Source organism: Patagioenas fasciata, chromosome 3 (genome assembly GCF_037038585.1).
Source record: "Patagioenas fasciata isolate bPatFas1 chromosome 3, bPatFas1.hap1, whole genome shotgun sequence".
Taxonomy (NCBI): domain Eukaryota; kingdom Metazoa; phylum Chordata; class Aves; order Columbiformes; family Columbidae; genus Patagioenas; species Patagioenas fasciata.
In genome coordinates, this window is record NC_092522.1 from 52,122,742 (window position 1) to 52,144,265 (window position 21,524).

General features: G+C 39.4%; 1 protein-coding gene across 5 annotated transcripts in view; it reads left to right on the forward strand.

Moving 5' to 3' along the window:
• RPS6KA2 (ribosomal protein S6 kinase A2) overlaps positions 1–21,524 on the forward strand; it is a 290,506-nt gene that overhangs the window by 109,918 nt on the left and 159,064 nt on the right. The window contains exon 1 of one of the 5 annotated variants that reach the window (XM_065834329.2): positions 14,389–15,044. The exons of 3 other annotated variants lie outside the window; for them this stretch is intronic. In XM_065834329.2, coding sequence (XP_065690401.1) covers positions 14,946–15,044 — 99 coding nt within the window. In that variant the 5' untranslated portion in view covers positions 14,389–14,945. Of the gene's footprint in view, positions 1–14,388; positions 15,045–16,021; positions 16,080–21,524 lie in introns of those variants that run through there. One more of the 5 variants, XM_071806358.1, reaches the window with a different exon arrangement.

Genomic DNA, 21,524 nt, shown 5'->3' on the forward strand with positions numbered 1-21,524 from the left:
ACACATTCAGCTGTTGCTGTTTGACCACATGTGACTGCACATACTCAGTGTCTTGTCATCTCTCTGTCACTGGGCAGAAATTCCTGCTAAAGGAGGACTCTTCAATATCACGGATCCTTCACCAAAAAAAAAAAAAGATAATTCTTTGGAGACAATAACAATGAGGTCTTTCACATGACAAGGAATTGAAGGCCCCACAGAAATCCAGCTTTCTCTTTAGAAAAGCATAATTATGCATGGGGAAAAAGGAGGGTGCTGATGGGTTGTGAAAATTTGTGCTCAAAAGCACAGAAAGTAATGAGTTGCTGTGGACGTGTGTCATGTTGGCTGTTGTTTTATGATTGCTGTGGGAACACTCATCACAAAGTACATGAGCAGCACCCTACCTAGACCTGAGAAAGATTATGGAATAGATAAAATGCATAAAAGTAGGGTAGGGTTACTCAAAAAGGCATTTATAAAAAAAAAAAGTTTATCAAAATAAGCTATAAAATTGTTACAATTCCATCTCATTTTCCAGACATAAGAAATAGTGTGTATAACTTACAGAAAACCTTCGACCTTTTCAAACCTAAACCCTTCTGAGTGCTCGACCTTTATGGCCTGGATTGGTAAGAAAGTCCCCTAGGAACTGTGGTGAGCTGTGCACTGGGATGACATGAGGCTGGCATGTCAGAGTGACACTGCATGTTCCTCAGATAAGATGGAGGTCAGGTCCATATATATGCTATATGAGGAAGCTGTCATAGGCTAAAAATATAAGAAAAATGAAAGTCCTGCAATTTTTTAAAATTTATATATTATTTCTGTATTTCTATATTATACATTTTATATTCTATATTGTGTATTAAACAGTATTACATTATATATTTATTATTTATAGTTTTATTTATTTCACAAAGTTGACTTGTAATTTGCATTTTATATTAAAAACTTCCTTATGGAAGCATCTATGGGAAAAAAACATTTTTTAAATTGACAGTGCATAAGGCCATAGCGATTTGTGGGGTTTGGGGCTTTTTTTTGGCTGCCTGAGCTTTTATCTGAAAAAGGAAAATCTTCAGTTGGAAGTATAACAAAAACTTTCATTGATAAATCAAAAATACAGTGATTATTTTGCTGTTTATTGAGCATCAGGTGTGCATTAGATGTGCTTGAAAGCTGAATATAGCTTACATTAAGTGCAGCCAGCAAGTGTAGGGAGGTGATTCTGCCTTTCTGCTCCACTCTGGTGAGACCCCACCTGGAGTCCTGCATCCAGCTCTGGAGCCCTCAGTACAGGAAAGACATGGACCTGTTGCAGAGGGGACAAAGGAGGCCACCAAGATGATGAGAGAGATGGAACACCTGTGCTGTGAGGACTTGCTGAGAGAGTTGGGGTTGTTCAAGGGATAAAGGTTTTAAACTAAAAGAGGGGAGATTTAGGCTAGACATGAGGAAGAAATGTTTTACAGTGACGGTGGTGAAACACTGGAGTAGGTTTCCCAGAGAGGTGGCAGATGCCCCATTCCTGGAGACATTGAAGCCCAGGCTGGACGGGGCTCTGAGCAACCTGACCTAGTTGAAGATGTTCCTGCTCATTGCAGGGGGGTGGACTAGATGACTTTTAAAAGTTCCTCCCAACCCAAACTATTATATGATGCAAACAAGCATGCTTTCATTATCTTAGGCTTCCCTGAATTATAATCTGTGAACTATAGAGGCTGCAAACTCATGTTAAAGAGAGATTTTCTTTAATTTGTGATCTGGTAAGACTCAGATCAATGAATAAGACAAAAAAGCATTTTCAAGCATAATCAACAGCTATTCTGGTGAGTGAAAAAAAGATAAGTTCACACTGCTTTATTTGACATCATATTATTAAATATACAATGAAGCTAGCTATATAAAATGTAAATTGTTGGAGCATGTAGTTATTAAATAATGTTACTGTTTTCCTATTTTTGAAACAATAAAGGGTTCTGATTCCTTTTTTTTTTTTTTTTTTACTTTTCCACATTGTCTTTGATTAGTTTTTTCTATATTTGAGAAAATGGTTTAGTTCCTCAAGTTAAGATGCCGTAATTATTGATTTTTGCACGGTTATTTTTGTATTAGTCAAGCACCTAATGTGCTTAATGCTTGTATAGGGGACACGCATCTTCTCTGAAGAGCTGACTGTAAAAAATAAAAAGGTCTTGATCCTGAGAACAAGGATGATGAGAGTAGCTTTTTGCGGATGAGTAATCCCTTCCCGACCAAAATGCTGCTTGCTTATATTTCTGTTGAATTAAATGGAAACATACTTGTATATACTTGCCATGAGTCAGACATGAGAAGTAAAAAGGCTAAACATTTGCATTTGTGTTACGTTTTCTCTTTCTGCATAATTTTGTTGGAGATGTAAATATGCAAGTGTGATGTTTGTGTAGGGTTTTTCTGTTTTGGTTTTTTATCTGCTTTACTGGATGTGAAGATAAGAGATTTAGATTGAGGATTCTGTGTTTGGATTTTTTCTCAGTTACGGCATTACTGTTAATAGTTCACACTGAATCCTGCAAATCTATTTAATGACAAGAAATCTTGGGGAATTTTATGGTGAACTTTGACAAGATTGGATGCAGGTTGTCCTTCAATCCCTCTTTTCAAGAAGAAAGGAGAGGGCATTGTGTCATTTTCTTTATCAATTAGTAAATCAATAGCTTCTCATCAACAGTCTTGAATGCAGTAATTAATGTCACTTTGTGTTTCAAAGCTTGGCAGCCCTGGAGTTCAGAAATGTTTTGAAGCTTCCCAGGCTCACAAGTAAAGACGCATAGTGACAGAATGGAATAAAAGAGCTTGTTCTTGGTCTTAGTCTCTGTGTGTGTGTATGTCTGTTCAAACCTTGCTCTGGACCTCCAACCTGAGTAAGCACAGTGCACCCACAGGGAGATGTACAAGTGATTTAAGCTCCTCTGTGTGCACACTATACATAGGCTCATGTACTTATTTGTTATGGGGAATCCCAGGCAGAAGTGTGGTAGCCCCAGCCTTCCTGCTGTAAGCACACACTGGGATCATCAGGGCCATGGAGCCACCAACAGCTGATGACGTTAGCCATGTGGCTCCCCTGCGTGCTGCACAAGCTGGTGCATCTTGCCCATGGAAAGCCTGGGGTAGATCTTTGATAGGTCTAAAAGAAAGCAGTGTGTCTTTATCAGTGGTCAGAGTGGTTATTCTCAATTAATCTTAAAGAGGGGACCTGGTTACAGGCAAAAGATATGCTATAAAAAAATATGAAAAACAAAGCTAAAGGAAGCTCAAGGTGTGGAGACAGTACCAGGTAAGGTCAACTTACTGTACCAGGTGAGGTCCTGTTTGGCATTGCAGCTAAGCCCACCTCATGGCCAGCTGTCCCAGAAGGGTGCAGATCTGCCTTCCTGCTCCTGCACGCTCGCATCATCTCCCTTTGCTCAGGTGCTGAAGCTCATCCAGCCCCTCAGGGGCCAGTTCAGGACCTAAACTGGCAAAAAATGTGTGTTCGTAGGGTACCACCCCTGCTCTGAGGACCAATCCACTGCAGACTCCCTGGCAAAAGGCAAGAGAAAGTGTGAAGGGAAAGGGACAACAGTGCAAGAACCTCTCTATTAGTAGCAATGGGGTGTTATAATGTCAAATTGTATCACTGTAATGATCATGAACTAAAGCAATGGATGCCCACCAAGGGAAGCAGATAGCGTTATGTGATGGGGCATGGAGTTTTAAAGGAATGATGATATATTTAAGATGAACCCAGTTCTGCTTTTAACTCTGTCACAGACTTGCTGAGAGGCCTTGAGCAAAAAGTTTCCCACCTCATTGCCTGTTTCTCCATTTAAAGTGGCAATAACATTGCCTTCTCATTGACAGTTGCTATCCAGGTGCTTAGACGTCCTCTGGTAGGGAATGTTATGAAAGCAAAACCGTAAAGTGCAGAACTTGAAATGTGGAGAAGTAGAAAAAGACATGGTAATTTTCTGTGTTGCTTTGATCTACAGGCTTAAAAAAAATGAGCTTTCTTTTTAATTAAAGTTGACGCTTCATTACTCCTGAGTAGATAAGAACTCAATATGAAAATATCATTGCTATTCAGAACTACCAGAATCTATTGCAAGTCATCTGTGAATCATCTCTAATTAACAAGGTGCTCTATTACAGGGCTGTCTGAACAATGGCAGTCTATTCTTTGCAACCCTCTAAGCTAAAGCCTATTAGCTTTTCATTATCTCAATTATTTTTAATATTCTGAAAAAACTGTTTGTGGGTTTTGCCTGTCAAAGGACTCCAAAAAGCAAAATTGCCATCAGAAAAATAAGGGCATGGAGTTTACTTCCAAACTCCCCAAGAAGGATATGCAGGTTACCCGAAATATTTGGAAATCAGAGCTGACGTGGACTTTCTGTGCAATCTGATTGTATGAGCTCTAGACCCACTATTCATTTTCAGCCAAGATATCAGGAAGCGTGCAAGGTTTGAGGGGCAAGTAAAAGCAATGATGGAGACCAGATAATCTATGTTTAACTTGAGAGCAGATTTGTAATATGCCAACAATTGGAAGACATTCAATGTGCCTTCATGATCTCCCTCAAAGACAAGTTACTGAGTCTGAAAACAGGTGAGGGAGAAAGTAAAAATAGATATGTATTTTCCACAACTAGAAATTGTGAATAGAAAATTTGAGCTGCTAATAGAAATTTGTCTACATAGCTAGTGCATATTAACTTCAGCAGCCAGCTATCTCAGGGCATTTGAAGAATTCAAACCCAGCTCGATATGAATTCAACAGTCAGCATTCATATAAATGAAAATAATTTATTGTTTGCCTGTTGATTTAGAGATAACATGGTGTAAAGGATACTTGTGGAAGTGTCTGTGAGGAATGCGTTTCCCGCTATGCGTAGAGAGTCTGACCTGGTTAAGCAACAACCCTTTGGTCACTGAAGGCTTAGGGCAGCTGCATGAGCAGTGTGACCCATTTGAGAGCTGCCAGCATCGGATATATGTTGCTCTTGTATTTTCCAACCTGTATTTGCTAAATATTCATGCTATAGTTCACAGATGTTTCTTCTTCTTTCTGGGGACGTGAATTTCTCTGGTAAGTTTTCTTTTCTGTCCTTGGGTTTCTTGAAGGAATTATTGTTTGCTGATATTTTCCCATGGCTACAGAAGATAAATCAGGCTGGGGGGACAGTGAAGATGAGGCTGGTTTTGTTTTCACTCAAAAGGGAGGGACAGTAAGATTAGCAGAAGTTATTAGCATTACTTCTCTGAGATTTGAGAGATTAAGTGCCAGTAGTTTAGAAAATGTAATTTGGGTGATGAAGGTAATTAGAAAAATGTTCATGTGCTACTATAATTAAAAAAATAAAAAGTTTATAAACAGGAAAAATGAAATAGGAGTATTCCATAATTTTCATATTCTCCTATTAGCTAGTTTGACACAGGTAATTTTGTTATGTTGCTGATGGAAGGCCTAGTATGTGCTTAAAAATAGGAACAGACAAAATATGAGTGACACAATGGCTGTGTGTGCTCTATGCACAGTTGAAAATATTTGGGAAGGGGCTGCAGAAGGATGTAGAAATCATACTGTAATGCCCTTGTAGTATGAGAAGTGTCTAATATCCTGTGTACCTTATCTGGAAACAATCACAGAGGAAATAAGAGAAGATCTGAGGAATATAGAAGTGAGAGAGGAGAGGAGATGAGAGAATTCAGGAGTGAAAGAAGACAGAAAAGACAATACTGTAAATGTTAAGAATATAGTAAAGTCACAGTGATAAATAAAGCAGTTTTCAGTCCCTAATATGTACAGCAACAAGGCTCTGCTGTGCCTTTTGAAATGCTTTTTGATGGCCTTGCTGGTGTGTGTTGTCTGGGCATCACAACAGGAGCAAGCTGCCCTTGAAAACTTTGGAAAGATGTAAAAAGTCTCTGTTTTCTGTAACAGAGGCAGAGGGAACCTTGTTACAAGTTTTGGTAGTAATCTCGTTATTTGTTCTTTATATGTGAGGTATACGTCTATTTTCTCCTTTGGGAGTTGAAGCAAAACCACAATTTCAGTATTTTCCAGTCTGCTAATAGATAGATGTTGTGTCCCACGTCACTTTGTGTGAAAAGGTTGCATATCAGACATCAAAGGAGGTATCAGAATACAAAACCAGATCCCAGTAATGTATTAGGACAAAGGTGTGATATTTCAGTGAATATATAGAGTGTGAATCACACACTATACACTGTATGCTTTATGAATTTGAGATGGCTTCTTAGTGACATTAACATAAGCTTACTGTTTGGAGATAAGTGGTACAAATAGCATTTTTCATTGGTTCAAAAAAATGTTGAAGTCAAACATCAGATTGCTGGTGAAATAATGAGTTTGTGCTGTGTGTTAAGGCATGTTTCATTTTGTTTGAGCAGCAGTCACTGTATTTAGGTATACAGTTCCAAGTGGAAAGAGTTTTAAAACATCCTGGCCACAAGTGTGCATTGTGCCCCATAGTGTGCTAAGGAGGACAGCAGAAGTTCTGTAGGATTTTAATCAATATATCTAAGTGTATGAATAAGCATTTGAACTTCTTTTAAATAGTGTGGATTACTTTATGGTAGAACTAGTTGTACATTTTAATCTCTAGTTGATGAAAACCAGACAAAACAAACTGCCATTCTGGCATTGCACATATGGAAAATAGATTCTTGTTTCATATGTTTTTGTGTTATACATAGTGTTACTTATTTCTATCTATACCTCATGTTGAATTATAGGGTTATTTCGGGATTTGAAAGGATGTACTAATTTCACTGAAAGATGTCAAAGAATTTAGTTGACTTAATATGATGAATTGGCTTTTTTTTCTCTACTAGGTTGTCATTAGGTTAATCAAACATTTGGATGTTGTATATTCTACATTCACTCTTTATAACTGATTTCATACACTCATTGGATGAGTAGGAAGATATATACAACTTGTTGAAATTTCATCCAGATGTTTGTTGAAACATCAGGCAGGAAAGCTCACTTGTATTGTGGGCAGGATCAGTTATGCAGAAAGAGCACATACTTACTGCTGCCTGGTGGCTTAGGTGAGAGCAGTGGCCCTGCAGTTAAGAGAAGGTGACACTTTAGCTGAATTCAAATAAGAAAAAGGTCATCTAACATTTTGAAAGTATCCACATTATAGTGGGCTCCAGCCTTGTAATAGCCATCAGTCCTGAGTCAGAGACATTTCTATGACTCGTCTTTGTTGCCTTTACATAAGATTCTTTCACTGCACTGCAGTGCCTGTCTCTGGACCCATGTAGTACTTGTGCGTAGTGGAGCCCTGTTCATCCCTGTGTCTTTGGACAGTTGCTGGCTGGTGGCCACTTTGCTTTGATCCCAAGTGAGCTGCCTACACACACACACACCTCTGCAGTTGAGCACTGCTGTGAGGTTATACATGTGCAGCCTAGGGCATATGGATATTTTCAAAGTAGCTCTAAAAACTCAGGTTTGATTCCTTCATGATGTCACAAATCTTAGAGTAGATGCTAACACAGTAATTTTGCTAGTACTATTCCCACATCCTTCTCAGTTTCTGGTGTTCTGAAATCCTGATGCCATTTTCTTTAGCTTTACTATATAAAGTGGATGGAAGATGAGTTTAATACTGGTTTTAGTTTGTTACTGGTAAAGTGGGACATTGGGCTGTATTGTTCTAGGTAAATGAAGAAATTATTATATGGCTTTGTAAATATCAGATGCAATATAACTAACTTTTTTGAGGATTAAAATGATTTTGCTTTTTTTTTTTTTTTTTCCAGTTTCACACTTCCAGTGTTGCTGTATTAGAGACAGAAAGAGGGGGTGTATCACAACACTTCAGACCTTTTTTTTTTTTCTCTGCCTGTTTCTTCAGCTTCTATTTCAAAAATAGTCAGAGAGCTGTGCCTGTAATTTGGAGTCAAGTACTGTTATTACAATACTTCAAATCAGTCCTTCAAAATTCATCCGAAAAGAAACACAGTTCAACAAGAAGGAAGCCAATACTCAAGATTTCAAGAGTGATTACTGATTTTTTTTTTTTTTTTTAATTTATGAATCTCGCTTTTGTGGTGTCTAACATGGGGTAGGTGTTCATACAGCCTTAAACCTGATTTTCAGTGAGTGTTACTTGTGTGATATATTTCAAAAATTTCCCGTATCATTTGCCCTGCTATATGTAATGTCTATGAAGGTAAATTTGCATGTCCCATTGGTTTATTCTTTTTGACACTACTCACAGTTAATCTCTTTCTGTAAACAAAACTAACAAATATGTACCAGGCTTAAACTGAAACGTTGGCTGAGAGCACATAATATGGTCATTGTGTTTACTCTGAAAGAGCTCTCATGCAGTGATGGACTGCTCCAGCCCCATTTTACTGAAGGAGATTTGAAATAGGGATGTGACTAAACAGCGGTGCGGGTGCAAATCTTTAGGGTCCTGAGTTTTCACTCACTTATCAAAATCGGGGACCTCTCCAGAGTACACTCTGGCTCCTTTGTGGCTAAAAATATCTGGATTTTTTTTTTTGCTGGGGACATGAGGTGCCAGCAGGAAAGCATAAGAGAAAAACAGTGCAATCCATGCCCCCATTCTAACAGAGGATCCAGGATGTTGGCTAAGTTTTGTACATACCCTGGAGCTAGACATAGCCACAGAGTTTAAGGTTTTTCAAGGTCATACAAAACAGTCTCAGATATAGAAGGAGGATTTTAATTCAGGTCACTCAGCTGTACTAAATATGATGTTTTTTGTCTATCTAGTTTATTTTTGTACCTTATTGTGTAGTTTTGTTAGCTAATCAAATGGAAAAAAATTATGTGAAATTGATACTTTGCTGAATAAAAGTTTGCAAGCCCCATTCTACACTTTTCTCTCTCTAAGGATTTCAATGTCAAACCAGGCTTTTCTGTTCACTGCAGCATCAGTTTGGTCTGCTGATGGTTATTAAAAGTAAAAATGGGACTGTCAGTAAAAATTCCATGCACTATTTTTCCTGTTAGGTGTATGATAGACCCTGTCAAGGTAAATTTGCCTATTAGCAGATTTCTAATGAATGCATTCCTGCAATTAGAATTGTTCATGGGTAGTCTGAATAAACAGTAAGCATATGCCATGCATAATGAAGTTCTTCCATCCAATTTTGTATTGTATGATGTTCACTCAGTGTGGATATTCATAAATATTCATGTGGTAAGATTGTTCATACTTCAGTTAACAAGTAGCATCCTCCTTTCTAGAAAACTTCTAGTCTGTTATAGGAGAACAGTATGATTTTCTGCTTATTATCCAAAGGGAAGAAAGCAAAATTATCTTTTCAGCAAACTCCTTCAATTGTTTTGGAGCAGGAGCTTGCATAATATGAAGATTGGATTTTTGGGTTCTTTACCTTATATTTCTGTCTTAAACCACCAAAATCCAGCAAGACCAGTACTCAGTATCAGCTGAGAAAGTAAAACTCTTAGTGACATCAGTAAATGAAAAGAAGAAAATTGAAGCTGACACTTTTTGGCCTGTTTTCAATGCAGTTTGCTAGACAACCAAATCTCCATCCTAGAAATAGTCCATAGCCAACTGACATGAACGTGGCCAGAGATGCTGTTGCATATTCACGTGAGTCTATAAGTAGCAAGGCAGCAGTTGTGACACTTGCCAATCTGATGCTCAAGCACTAACACAAGATGGTTTTGTGAGAGTTAAAATGTCTGTCATCTGCTGAAAACTCCATCAAATCTTGTTATCTTGTCCTGGAGCTATTATTTCTGCAGCAGTCCCACTTCTCCCTACACAACATCATGTGACTACTGGGTATTTAGGAGGGATTGAGGAAATCAATTTTTAACCGACTGCAGTGAGGAGACCTTTTCTGCACCAGCATGACATGTACGGTCATGGTTTGCCCTCTCCATGCCACTAAGTAATTTCTTTTAATCTCATCTGCTGAAGTAGTCTATTAGAGAGAAAAGTACAGAAGATTTTCCATCTAAGCTACGTGTGTCCCTACAAAATATTGATTTCAAATCTACCAAGAACTTAGTTTGATGCCCAGTTTTAAGACCATTTGAAGCTGTTGAATGGCATCCACTAAGCAGAATATCACCATATTGAGCAAAACTGGTTGTTTCAAAGACCTGTTCTTTCTCTTTTGTGACTGCTGCGTTTGTATTTATACTAGTCACCTTTCTTGTTACTGACAATGTGTTGGACAGCACTTTTAGTAGTTAAGGAATTAAAGATATGTGAGTATAAGTTCTGTTTTCTTCTTCATTTTGAGCAGTGATTTTAATTTTCAAAATGCCTGAGGGAGCCTGCACCTCCACTGGAAGCTTCTCATAGATCAGATATGGAAAAGACTGAAAATTACTGAAGCTTGTGATACATAGATAGGAGCAGGAGGAGTTGAGAAAAAGGAGAATAAACACTTTATTTCCTGTCTCTTCCCCTACATCCTAGTCCAGCCAACATTGTTGATCACTTTTCACTGATGGTGAGAAGAACATCTGAGATGGCAAGTTGCTGCTTGTATTCCACAGTATTGGCAGGGCAGCATACTTTTTGTTTGTTTGTTTGTTTTTTGACAAAGATAAACTTCCAGTCAAGCAAGTGGCATGTTAAACTGGATAAGTTATTTAATTAGGTACATCAGCTGGAAAGGCTGGGACCCACACTGGTGTGCTGGTCTAATGAGACCAAAGCCCAGTCATTTCATTGGGCAAAGCCCATCGTGGTTTTTTTAAGAAACATCAATAAGAAAAATAGTCACCTCACTTGTTCATTGTGGAAACAAAAGCCATATGGAAATTTGTTCAGCATCCAAGATCAGGAAACAGCAATCACTGAGAAAGTCGTGTACTATCTAATCACCTTCGGGAAAGCATTGTTTCTTATTCTGCTTATTAGTGTCTTTTGGAAACATCTTCTGCTGCTCCTGCTTTTCTTTAATGAGAACATAAATGGTACTGTGTAATTCACCTTTTCTAAAGCATTGTTTCTTGGGCCCCTATTGTGGCAATCTCATTTTCACTTTCTCTGCCTGCCATCTTCTGCTAAGCTCATTTGTTCTATCTATGGTGTCTGTGCCTCTGATGCTCTCTTCTCTTTAGATTTTTTTCTTGTTTTCTGATGAACTTATTGAGGAAGGACAGGTGATACTGATGATTCATCCAGCATTAGCCACTGGCTTCCTTCTTGCTCAGGTTCTGTGCAGGCTGCTTTGCTGCCCCATGTGAATTTCCAAAGTCTATGTCCTTCAGTCTGTTACTACTCTTGATAGGTTTCGTCTGTACACGTGAGGAAAGGACCTTTGGCTTTCACTAGATATTAATTGGTAATTCTCCATTTATCTTTTAAAAATTGGAATGTGGGCTGTGTAATATGTAACTTCAAGTGGTCACTGTTGGAGAGTTCGTCTTGAGTCCTGGTTTTGGGCTTTTTTTGTTCTTTTTTCTTAAGCCCCTTTCCACTTGAAATGAACTTCATTTTGCTATTAAGCTCACTTGGAGTAGGCACAGCCGCGGTTTTGTATTTATTTATTTGGTGTTACAGCAAATATAATTCTAGTTTTAAAAAGTATATTTCAGGATACACATTACTGGTTAATGCAAATGCATCATATGCCTCCTCTACCAGGTTTGTTGTTTATTCTTGTCTTAAACAGACATTTGGTGGATTTCTTTTTCCATTGAGTTTTTCAGCAGTTAAAATCACTCAGAGGGGAGCTGATAAATAATTTACAGCCATGAATTTCTAAGTGCAATGAATTTTCACATTGTAGGTTGATATGACAGTTGTATGTTTAGAAATGTAACTATGAATGTTCCAATTTATCTTTTTTTTCCTTTTGCTTTGCACTTTTTCATTAGAGCCATTTGGAAAAGTAGATTTTGTCTGACTAGCTGAAAGTTTGAGTTGATGTTTTTGAGACCTCTTCTTATTTTGTTTTTGTGAAGCAAAGTTAAGTTCTATGCCTTAAAGCATAACACATGAATGCAACTGTAGGAGAATTTGCTCGTCAGGTAACTATCTCTAGTTTTACATACTTACGTATTTTGTTTTATTTCTGTATTCGTACCCTTTTTTATGTACATTTTTGCAACTTAATTGCTTTTATTTCTTGCAGTTGGAAGATAACTCTGCCATATGTCTGCTGCCAAATAGGTGAAGAGCAGTATCCTGACACTGATGGTTGGTTGTCCTCCTGTACTTATCCCTGATTGAAAGGAGAATAAGAAAACAAGGAGATAATGCCTACCTCCATCCCTGGCAGGGATGTAAGAGACTTGCTCCCTAGCCTGAGCATGCAGTTCATGTTACAGTCTAACCTTTAGCTTCAAACGCTAGCTTTTGCTCTGGTGTCTGATGTTCACAATAAATTGCGAATACATGTAACAGATTTTTTTTTCTTTTTTCTTTTTTTTTTTTTTTTTTTGGTAAAGAACAAAATTCTGAATGTAATAAGTGTACCTGATAGTTAAGTATTAAGTCATCGCCTATGTAACCTTCTTGCAAGCTTATTATAGAGAAGATACGTTTAGTAGTGAATGTGTGTCCTTATATGTGAAAGCACTACATGCTGAATGGTATGGGAAGTCTGTGATAAATCTACTAGTATAGGTAGTAACAGGCACTCATCTACTGCTTATTATTACACAGCGCTGGATGTACACCCACTGTGTATTCAAAACTGGGAAGTTGTTTCATCACTTTATTTTGACATCTTTATTAAAGATGTCAGTGTCCAGGTGGAATTCTGTTGTATCTGTGATGGGAAGGGTCGAGGGAGCTACCCTGAACTTGTCTGATTGCTATTTAATGCTCAAGTGGCTTATGCAGGTAGGAAAGTGGCTGTCAAAAGCCATTGTCAGCAAAAAGCCTAACTAGTGTCAGGACATATCTTTGGCAGACACAGGATAGGGAAGAAACAGCAGCAGCAGCAGCTGTGCGGTGTGACAAAGCAAGGGAGGGCGGGGTCAGGTAATCAGGTGAGTGCCTGGGGCCTTTGTGCCATTTAGGATTTTACTGCTGTTGTGAGTTATATCAATCAAACTGCTTTCTCACCTGTTTATTGTTTTTCTTGTGGAAAGGGTTTTGGTGTACCTATAGGTACCTTAGTTTTTGCTTGGACAGTTGCCGTCACTCCAGGATCTTTAAGCCAAGACCCAATGCATCTGTAATGGCGAAGGGCTCCTAGCATTGACATGGCTTACAACAGGGCAGCACCTTGAAAGCAGCCCCAGAAGATACACTTTTGTTGCAAAACAAGACAATTATAGAAGTGATCAGAAGAAGGTGCTAAGAAGAGAAAGGGACAAAGCAGACTGCCACTGTGCTACAGTTATCTTGGAATGGGGGAGACAGCAATGGTCCAGGCACACAAGAGTCAGAAGCTGTAGGAGATTGTAGAGCCCAGCACTCATGATAGGATTCCCAATCTGAACTCTTTTTTAATGAAACCATATAAACTCCAAAATATTATTTTTCTTTTCCATTTTCTGTTTTAATTTTTTTTTAAATGCTTTTCCAGGTACATGTAGACTGTGGTGAGCTTTAGACAGAGAGACAGAACCTGTGAACAAAGCAGGTAGTGACAGGCATGACCAGCCACCATAGTTCACGACAGAGTCCAGACATGCAATTAAAGCAAAGTATGTCTTTCTTTTAGAGCAGATTGATTGGAATGGTATTGTCATTTAACCTCTGAGAGTCTTTTCAGGCTGGAGCAGTGTCAGCTCTCCCTGGGCTTATTTATCTGAGTCATTAATAAGTCATCAGAGCCATTCACTTTCCATATGAGGTTATGGGAGAAAGGCGTGTCTGGGTGCTCCTTGGTAGTCAGAAAGGAAAAGCTGCCAAGGACACAGAGCCCAAGCTGTGTGCAGCAGGCACAGAAAGCTCTTCAGTCTCTGGATCACATTGAGATTCATTAGTTTTTGAAGAAAAGCTGAAAAATGTGATTATGTTGGGAGGGTGGGGGTGCAGCTGTAAGTCTGCATGTTTCCAGTATAGTGAGCAGCTCAGAATTACAGCCTGTAAATAGATGTACATATTTAACCTCTTAGAAGGACTGTAGCTCACTGCTATAGTACAATGAGGATAGTAATACTTACAATTTAGATTGTGCTTTCTATTTTCAGAGCTGTGTCAGTGTTAGGTTTTTTAATGTAAAGTGGGCGGGTAATCTGTGAACAGGATTTTAAGCTTTTGATTTCAGGGTGGGGGCCTGACGTTATTTGGCATAGACCCCAGGATAAAAAGTGGTTCAGACCCTTCTCCTCTGGCAGTTGGTCCATGGCGTCTTTTAGCCTTCTCCTAGGAGAGAATCTTGTGGAGGAGCTGATTTTTTTTTTTTTTTCCTCAGATCTGACCACCGTAGTCCTCAGTAATTATAGCAGCGTTGAAATTCCGAGCTAAAAACAGAAGTGCAGCATGTGCCTTTTCCCCATGTGATTCAGAAACCAGGAAATGGAAAGAGCCTGAGTGAGAGGGGAGCACAAAGCAATAGACACATCTAATATTTATCGCAAACCTGCTACGCCTGGGACGCAGGAGCTGTCATCTGCTGGGGCTGATTATGCACGCAACCAGAGAGAGCCTGATTGGGTGTAGTTGGACCTAAGGCGAGGGGTAGAGGGAGCGGGGAGAGAGTTCAGCTCGCCGCACCGAAATGTAAACACGGGAAAGCGAGAGGGAGTGGAGTATAAAGCCTTTATGCTCTGAAGAGCGAGGAGCCGGCTGCGGGCTCCTATGGCTCCGGCAATTTACCCCGGGAGGGTCTAGCGGTGCCCGGCTCGATGAAGAGAAGCAGCTGCTTCGGAGGATCTCCTGGCCGTGGATACAAAGAGGGGGCAGTCAGGATGCGCTAGGCTGCTGCTGGCGGCACCGCAGCTCCGCCGTGCTCTGCGCCGCAGCCGGGACGGGGCGATGGACATGAACATGAAGAAGTTCACAGTGCGCCGGTTCTTCTCGGTCTATCTCCGCAAGAAGTCTCGGTCAAAGAGCTCCAGCCTAAGTAGATTTGAGGTAAAATCTGCCTTAACTTAGTCAAATGCAGCAGATATTGTTAGGTGCTGGTAACAGAGATAGAAGAGAATGCCTGCGCTCACTGATGTGATAAACAGTTAAAGGTGATTTCTCCCTAGAGGTGGTGATGTTTGCACTGATGTTCTCTGTTTCAGTGTAATTCAGTGCTTTTTCTTGCTAGTATTCAATATGCTGCATAATATATTTAGTGTGTTGCTAAGGATCCTTTTGTCCGCCTTTTGTCAGGGGGGGAGGAAGCTGGTTCAGGACATCATGAAGTTGTAGGAAATAATTACGGATCCACTTAAATTAGCACACATGACACCATGCTTTGTAATAGCTAAATATTTTAGCCCTCTTCCATTGTGCACATATCACTTTTTCTCAGTAGATTTCCAAATAATTAATTAATTTGCTAGTGCCTTTTATATATATCATATGTAAGACAGGTTTGGTTTTTTTTTTTGCTTGTTTGTCCATAGGCTCTCATGGTTACACAGATTTTTGGATTTGTCTTTTCTCTCACGCATCCCAGTAATTTTTTAAAATTTACTTATTTATTTTGTTGTAAGGAGAAGTTGTTCTTCAGGAGCAGGGGAACAAAATCAAATCAAACCTAAAACGGTTTAGCAGCATGGGGAGATAAAAGCAGTTCAAGTCCAAGGTATTAGCATATAGGAATGTGTGAATGGGGTAGAACTGGGATTTTTGCCTCCCATGTTCGAACCATTGTTCTTCAGCCCTATATTTGGAGCTGTCAATAGTCGTTAGGATGTGAGATCAATTAAATAGGTGTCAGTTATATTTATGTTGTTCGCTCTACCATTGCAGATGATCTGCAACCTCTGCATTAAAATAGAGGTAGATGGAGCCTGATTCCCCTCTGCCTCACATTTGTTTCGTGCTGGTGTACTTCAGTTGACCTCCGAGAAGTTACTCTCATTTGCACCGGTATTCCCAGGAGGAGAGTTAGTGTCGTGCTGTGTGAATACATTTTAAAATGCTATTCGCTTGGTGTCCTATTTAAAGTACCAGGTAATTGTTTGAACATAAAGTTCTTCATGTGTCATTGCTTAAACAGGCCATACAGAAAAGCAGAGGTTTTGGCCAGTGTGTTTGTTTCTTAACTCTTTAAAATCAGCTTTCTTGCAAAGTGGTCATGTATGGTATCTAATTTGATTTCACTCATCAAATAGTCATGCTATGCATTTAAAAAACTAGTAAGTGGAAGTTGTTAAAGTTCCCTCCTTGCACCAACCCTGACCCTCAGGGACTGATGGGAGCCGGGGGGGGTAACCTTTATTTCCCTGTTGTGAACCCAGAAATGCCAAGGCTGAGCTGAAATCCTTGTAACACACTGCAAATCCATCAGAACCAACAGAAAGTATACCTGGAGTCACTGAGTTACATGAAGGAGTTCTGAGACAGGAGAGTGTCTTCTTGGGCAGCCAGTGTCAGGGTGTGATGTTAGGAGGGGAGGTGATTTTGAGACAGCAGAGCTCCACCAGACCTTGTAACTGGTCATTTGACAGTGCCATAATTTAGGAGAAACAGATTCCACTACGCTAATTACTTAGTTTACTGGGTAATTTTGCATGAATGACCAGTACAACTCAGGATTTGTAATATACCAAACGCTGCCTTCATTAAACAAAACAAAAAAAAGTCTTCACAATTCCTTTGATCATCATTATTACATTAGATTTAGTGGACTTCCTAAACACATAGGAAATAGTTTCCCTGATGTGAGTTGTTTTGTAATGTTGGGGTTTTTTGTTCGTTTGTTGTTGGGTTTTTGTTGGTTTGTTTGTTGGGTTTGTTTGTTTTGTGTGTGTGTGTTTGTTCGTTTGGTTGGCTTTTGTTTTTGTATTTCTGATTTTAAATAATGTGCTTCAAGAAGCAGACTGGTATGTATCCTATTGCACAAGAGCATTTTATCTACTTCCCTCCTCAGTCCCTTGACTTTGCAGTAATGACCAACTTTATGCAAAGTGACTCAGTACGATCTTGCAACAGGGAATAGGGGTTATTCCATCCAGGAAGAAAAAATGATTCATAAAATCTGTTCTGCTATTTAAGTGTGAAAATCATCAGAGATGTTCCTGCTTAGAGGGGAAAAACCAAACATGAACATCGAGCCCTCTCTGTGATTTCATGCCTGAGTACTTCTGTGTATAAATTTGTAATTGCAGGCTAATGAGCGCTTGTCAGCCAAAGTGCAAGGAAATCTGTTGGTAGTTGGATTTTTGTAAGTCAGAATATTCTTCATCTTAATAGGTAGATATTTTTAAAGAGGCAGTAAAAAGACACAGGTTATTACATCATAGAATAAGTAGAAGTAAAATAAAGGGAAGAAATTTGGGGAAAACGTGGCATTGCTCTGCTTAGTGTGTGTTAGCTAATGTACCTGGCATAAGTTGTGTTGCCAGATGTCATTTGAAATTTGGAAGGGGATTGTTCCTAGGTTGCGTGGGATTTTTGTTGTGGTATTCTTTTGGCCAGGCAGGAAAGAGGGTGGAAGGGTTTAAGATAGATACTCTTGGACTTGAGCATTTGATATCTTTTAAATGCTGCTATTAGAGTACATTAAAAATACTAGTTATTAATATTACATGGTCAATTATTTTTTTCTACTGTGGTGTTCTGCTATGCTTTAAATTCAGTTGCAGTGAGCTTCATAACTTGCAGAGCAGTGATACAGATGCAGAAAATGACTTAGCAAATCACAGCTTGTAACCTGACCTTTACTTAATTGTTTCATATGCCAATATCATTGCTATATCTGAGACAACAGGATTACTGCCTTATGTAGATAGCTAGCTTTCACACTTTGTCCTGTTAATGGCAGCAGTGAACACTCTGGTAAATGAGATATTACTTGCCTTTTGTTTCATCTTGCCTAAAATGTGTGTCCTTTTTATTATTCTGGGAAAACCTGACTGAAATTTGAACTTATTTGGCTACACTTTTGGGTTTTCAGTTTATATTATTTTTCAGTATGGCCTGCATTACTCTTCATTTATAAGGCATCTAGTGATGTAATTTTATTAAATGTGCAGAGCCAAGTTTTGCCCTTCTGCATGCACACAGAGTTCTTATTGAAGTCAGCTGAAAAACCAGCAAAGTCAATGGGAACTGCATGCGTGCATCCAAGAGAAGGCTTTTGTTTATGGTTCTTGCTGAGTGTTGACGAACATAAATGTGAAACCATCAGGAGAAAGTACGTACAGTGTGGATCTGCAAAAGACTTTGAGCCCCAGTGGAATGCATCTTATGGCAGTGAGCAAAATCCCTCGATTTATAAATCAAAAGTTAAATATGCCATTTGAATAAGCTAGGAAAGACCAAGGCATGAAAAGAATTTGGTTATGTGTATTCCAATGACGCAGAAGCCTTTCTTGGTTTTTTTTTGAGAAAATGACCAATTAAAACATTGCCCTTGATTCTTTTTTGGAGATGTTTCTGGCTTTTGCATTCCTGATATATTTTTAATTCATTATGCTGTTTCTTTAATTCTTTTAATCCTTGTTTTGTCTTGCTGGTAATGGTGAATCCAAATGGTCTATGTGTGGGGCTTAGAGCCTAGCAGAGCTCTGGCAAATGATTTCACAATTAATTTGGAGCCTGGTGTGTCTCTGAGTAGTCAGGTGAGAGAGGCAGGACCTCCTGTGGGTGATTCAAGTGTGGGTCCTCCTTGAGTTCCAGCACTGGCATGTAGGAAAAGGAAGCAAGGCCATGGAGTCTGCTAAGGAATAGTGCAGAAGGACTGGTACTGGCTGTATAATACTTGGTTATGAGAGGTTTTCGGTTCTTATCTTAGGTTCTGATTCCTGATTTCCTACAGGCTTAAGTTACGGAAGCTTTAGTAAAGTGGCCAGCAAATGCTGAGCTGGACTGTTCCTTTTGCACAGTGGACTGGAGCAACGCTTCACTTGCAAAATCTTGTGAACTCTTCTGTGCTTAGATAAAGAACAACTTTGTTTTTTATCAGTTGAATGTCCTTTAGTCTGTCTTCTCTCTTTTATTTTTATAGATAATCACTCGATAGAAGAACATATTCTTTCTGTCAAAGGTTAGACAGAACGTGGCAAGCTAAAGAATGGAGATAAGGATTAGAAGCCCAAGATCAGCTCTGCAAGGTGCAAGTACTGAGGCAGCTTTTGAGTTTTGTGCGTGTTGGGTTTTTTTTTTTTTCCTTTTTCTTTTTTCCCTTGGTAATGTTAATCTTTGTGATATGTGTCCTTTTTACAACAGAAGTTACCAACACTATTGTAGTCTGACTTCCCCCAGCTGCAGGCAAGGCTCTTATGAGGAAATGCTGCAATCCTTGTAGTCTTGCATGGTTTGCTGGGGGGAAGGGTGGCAGAGCAGGGGAGGGGAGAGCAGGAGGAGCAGGTAGTCAATCAGGTCACTTGAGGAGCCAGGAAGTCCAGTTTTCAGGCTCATTTTTATAACTTGCTTTGTCATAACAGATGGTTCAGACCTATGTGCCCAGCATTCCCCATTTGTAAAATGAAAATTATGATGAATATTCAAGTCCTTTGGTACTATTCTACCTATTTACATTGTTTTTGTTACTAAGACAGCTTACTCCTGTACACATTTATAACAAAGAAGTCATTCCCCAAATACTTCTGACTTTGTCCCAAATAGTCTTTTGTGCCTCAGGTGTGCTATGTGCTCCTTTCCACAAGCCTCAAATTAACTGCAGAGCCACAGAAACAGAAAATGAAGCAGGTAGATGTAGGGATAACTAGTCCACAGAAAATTCATATAAAGAATAGAACTGGGAGGGATCTAAAAACCCCTTAATCTGGATGACTCATCCTCAAGTGGCATCAGCTATATCTAAAATATTTTACCAGAGAAAGATGTTTTTCCAACTTCTTTTTAAAGACCTCTAATAGTAAATTCCCATAACCTTCCTAAGGAGGTATATTTTATAATATCATCCTTAGTGTCTGAGAAGTCTAAAACAAATTTTTCTTATGGCAATTTAAGCCTTTGTCATCTTGTCCTACCCATCATAACTGCAAAAAACAGATTGTTTCCTTTCCTTTGCAGCAGGATTTTTATGCATTTGAAAGCTTTCAGCTTCTCTTTCTTGATCTTTGCTGTAGAGTGGGAAAAATGGCTTTCCTTCTTCATGAAAGTTTGGGACTTTCAGGAGCGTGACCCCATGCCAGTCACAGCATCATTGTTAGGGAGAAACTCTTCCTTTATTTGGATGCTAAAGGTCCATTGTAAAAATCACTTTTATTTCAAAGGACCCTATTTTGTCAAAGATCAGTCCAAATTGTCATTTTGTGCTCCATTTCCACCATCTAAATGTCTGCATGATACCTTGATTCGATGGTATTTGGCATCCAGTACAGACCCGATGGAACCCCATCCATGGGCTCCGATGTCAGAACAGTTCTGACACACATCATATGATTAAACACAAACAAGGGCACACACATTTGGGCATGAAGCAGGGACCTGATATCCTCACACAACAGAAGAGGTCTTCATTTTGTTGTGGGATGGGGCCTGTCTGATCAGCTGATAGGACGTTCACATGCATACCTTGTGACTGGTGGTGTCACAGTGGTGTGGTGGACACGTGTTTGGTCATGATCATGAGTGAAATGGAAAGACAAATGCCCCTGTGCTGTGTCTGTAGTCTAAGTAATGCCCTGGTTCCCTGAGCTTGAATCATCTGTGTGCAGGTATTCAGGAGGACAGAGATGAACCTGGTGGACTGATTTGGACCTGTGGGCAGCTGAGTCCCTGCCTAGCAGTAATTTGGAGTAACCTGGTTTTATGCAGTGGATAACATGTAATTTTATTCTAGGTTTTAGCTCATAACATGGCCCATCTGATCCTGAGGCACAAAAAAAGCCTGTTCTCAGAGGGCTGAGCCCTCCTGTACCTATTTTTATTATCAATACCATTTGATCCATCCATTTTTCTGCTAATCTCAGGAAGGTTCTCCTCTTGTATTTACTTTTTCCATTTCTGTCCTCGTAGGTAACTGGAAATATTTTCAAGTAAGACAGAAATCAGAACAAAAAATCCCTCCTTATGTTTATTTACCCAGTTACTCAAGTAGAAATACTTTTAATCTAAATATTTGCTAGTCAGTTTCTTTTGTTCACTTAACAAGACCTAGAGTTGTAGTTCTGCAATGATTCTGTAGAAGTATTTGCTGTTAAGATAGACTTGAAGTACTGCAGGGAAGCAGCAGTTAGTTCTGCAGTCAGGGGACATGCTCTGTGTGTGTGTGTGTGTGTGTGTGTGTGTATGTGATGCCATCGGCTCTTACAGGGCACAGCTTTTCTTCCTGGAGAACAAAGTCTCAGGAAATGGAAAAGAATGAGGGGAACACTGAAGCTGCCTTGAAAATAGCTTCCTGACTAAGGATGTGTAAGGAAGCAAGCAATACCTCTATTAGAGGTCCTCACAGCACAGCTACCATTCCCACACAGGGAAACAGTA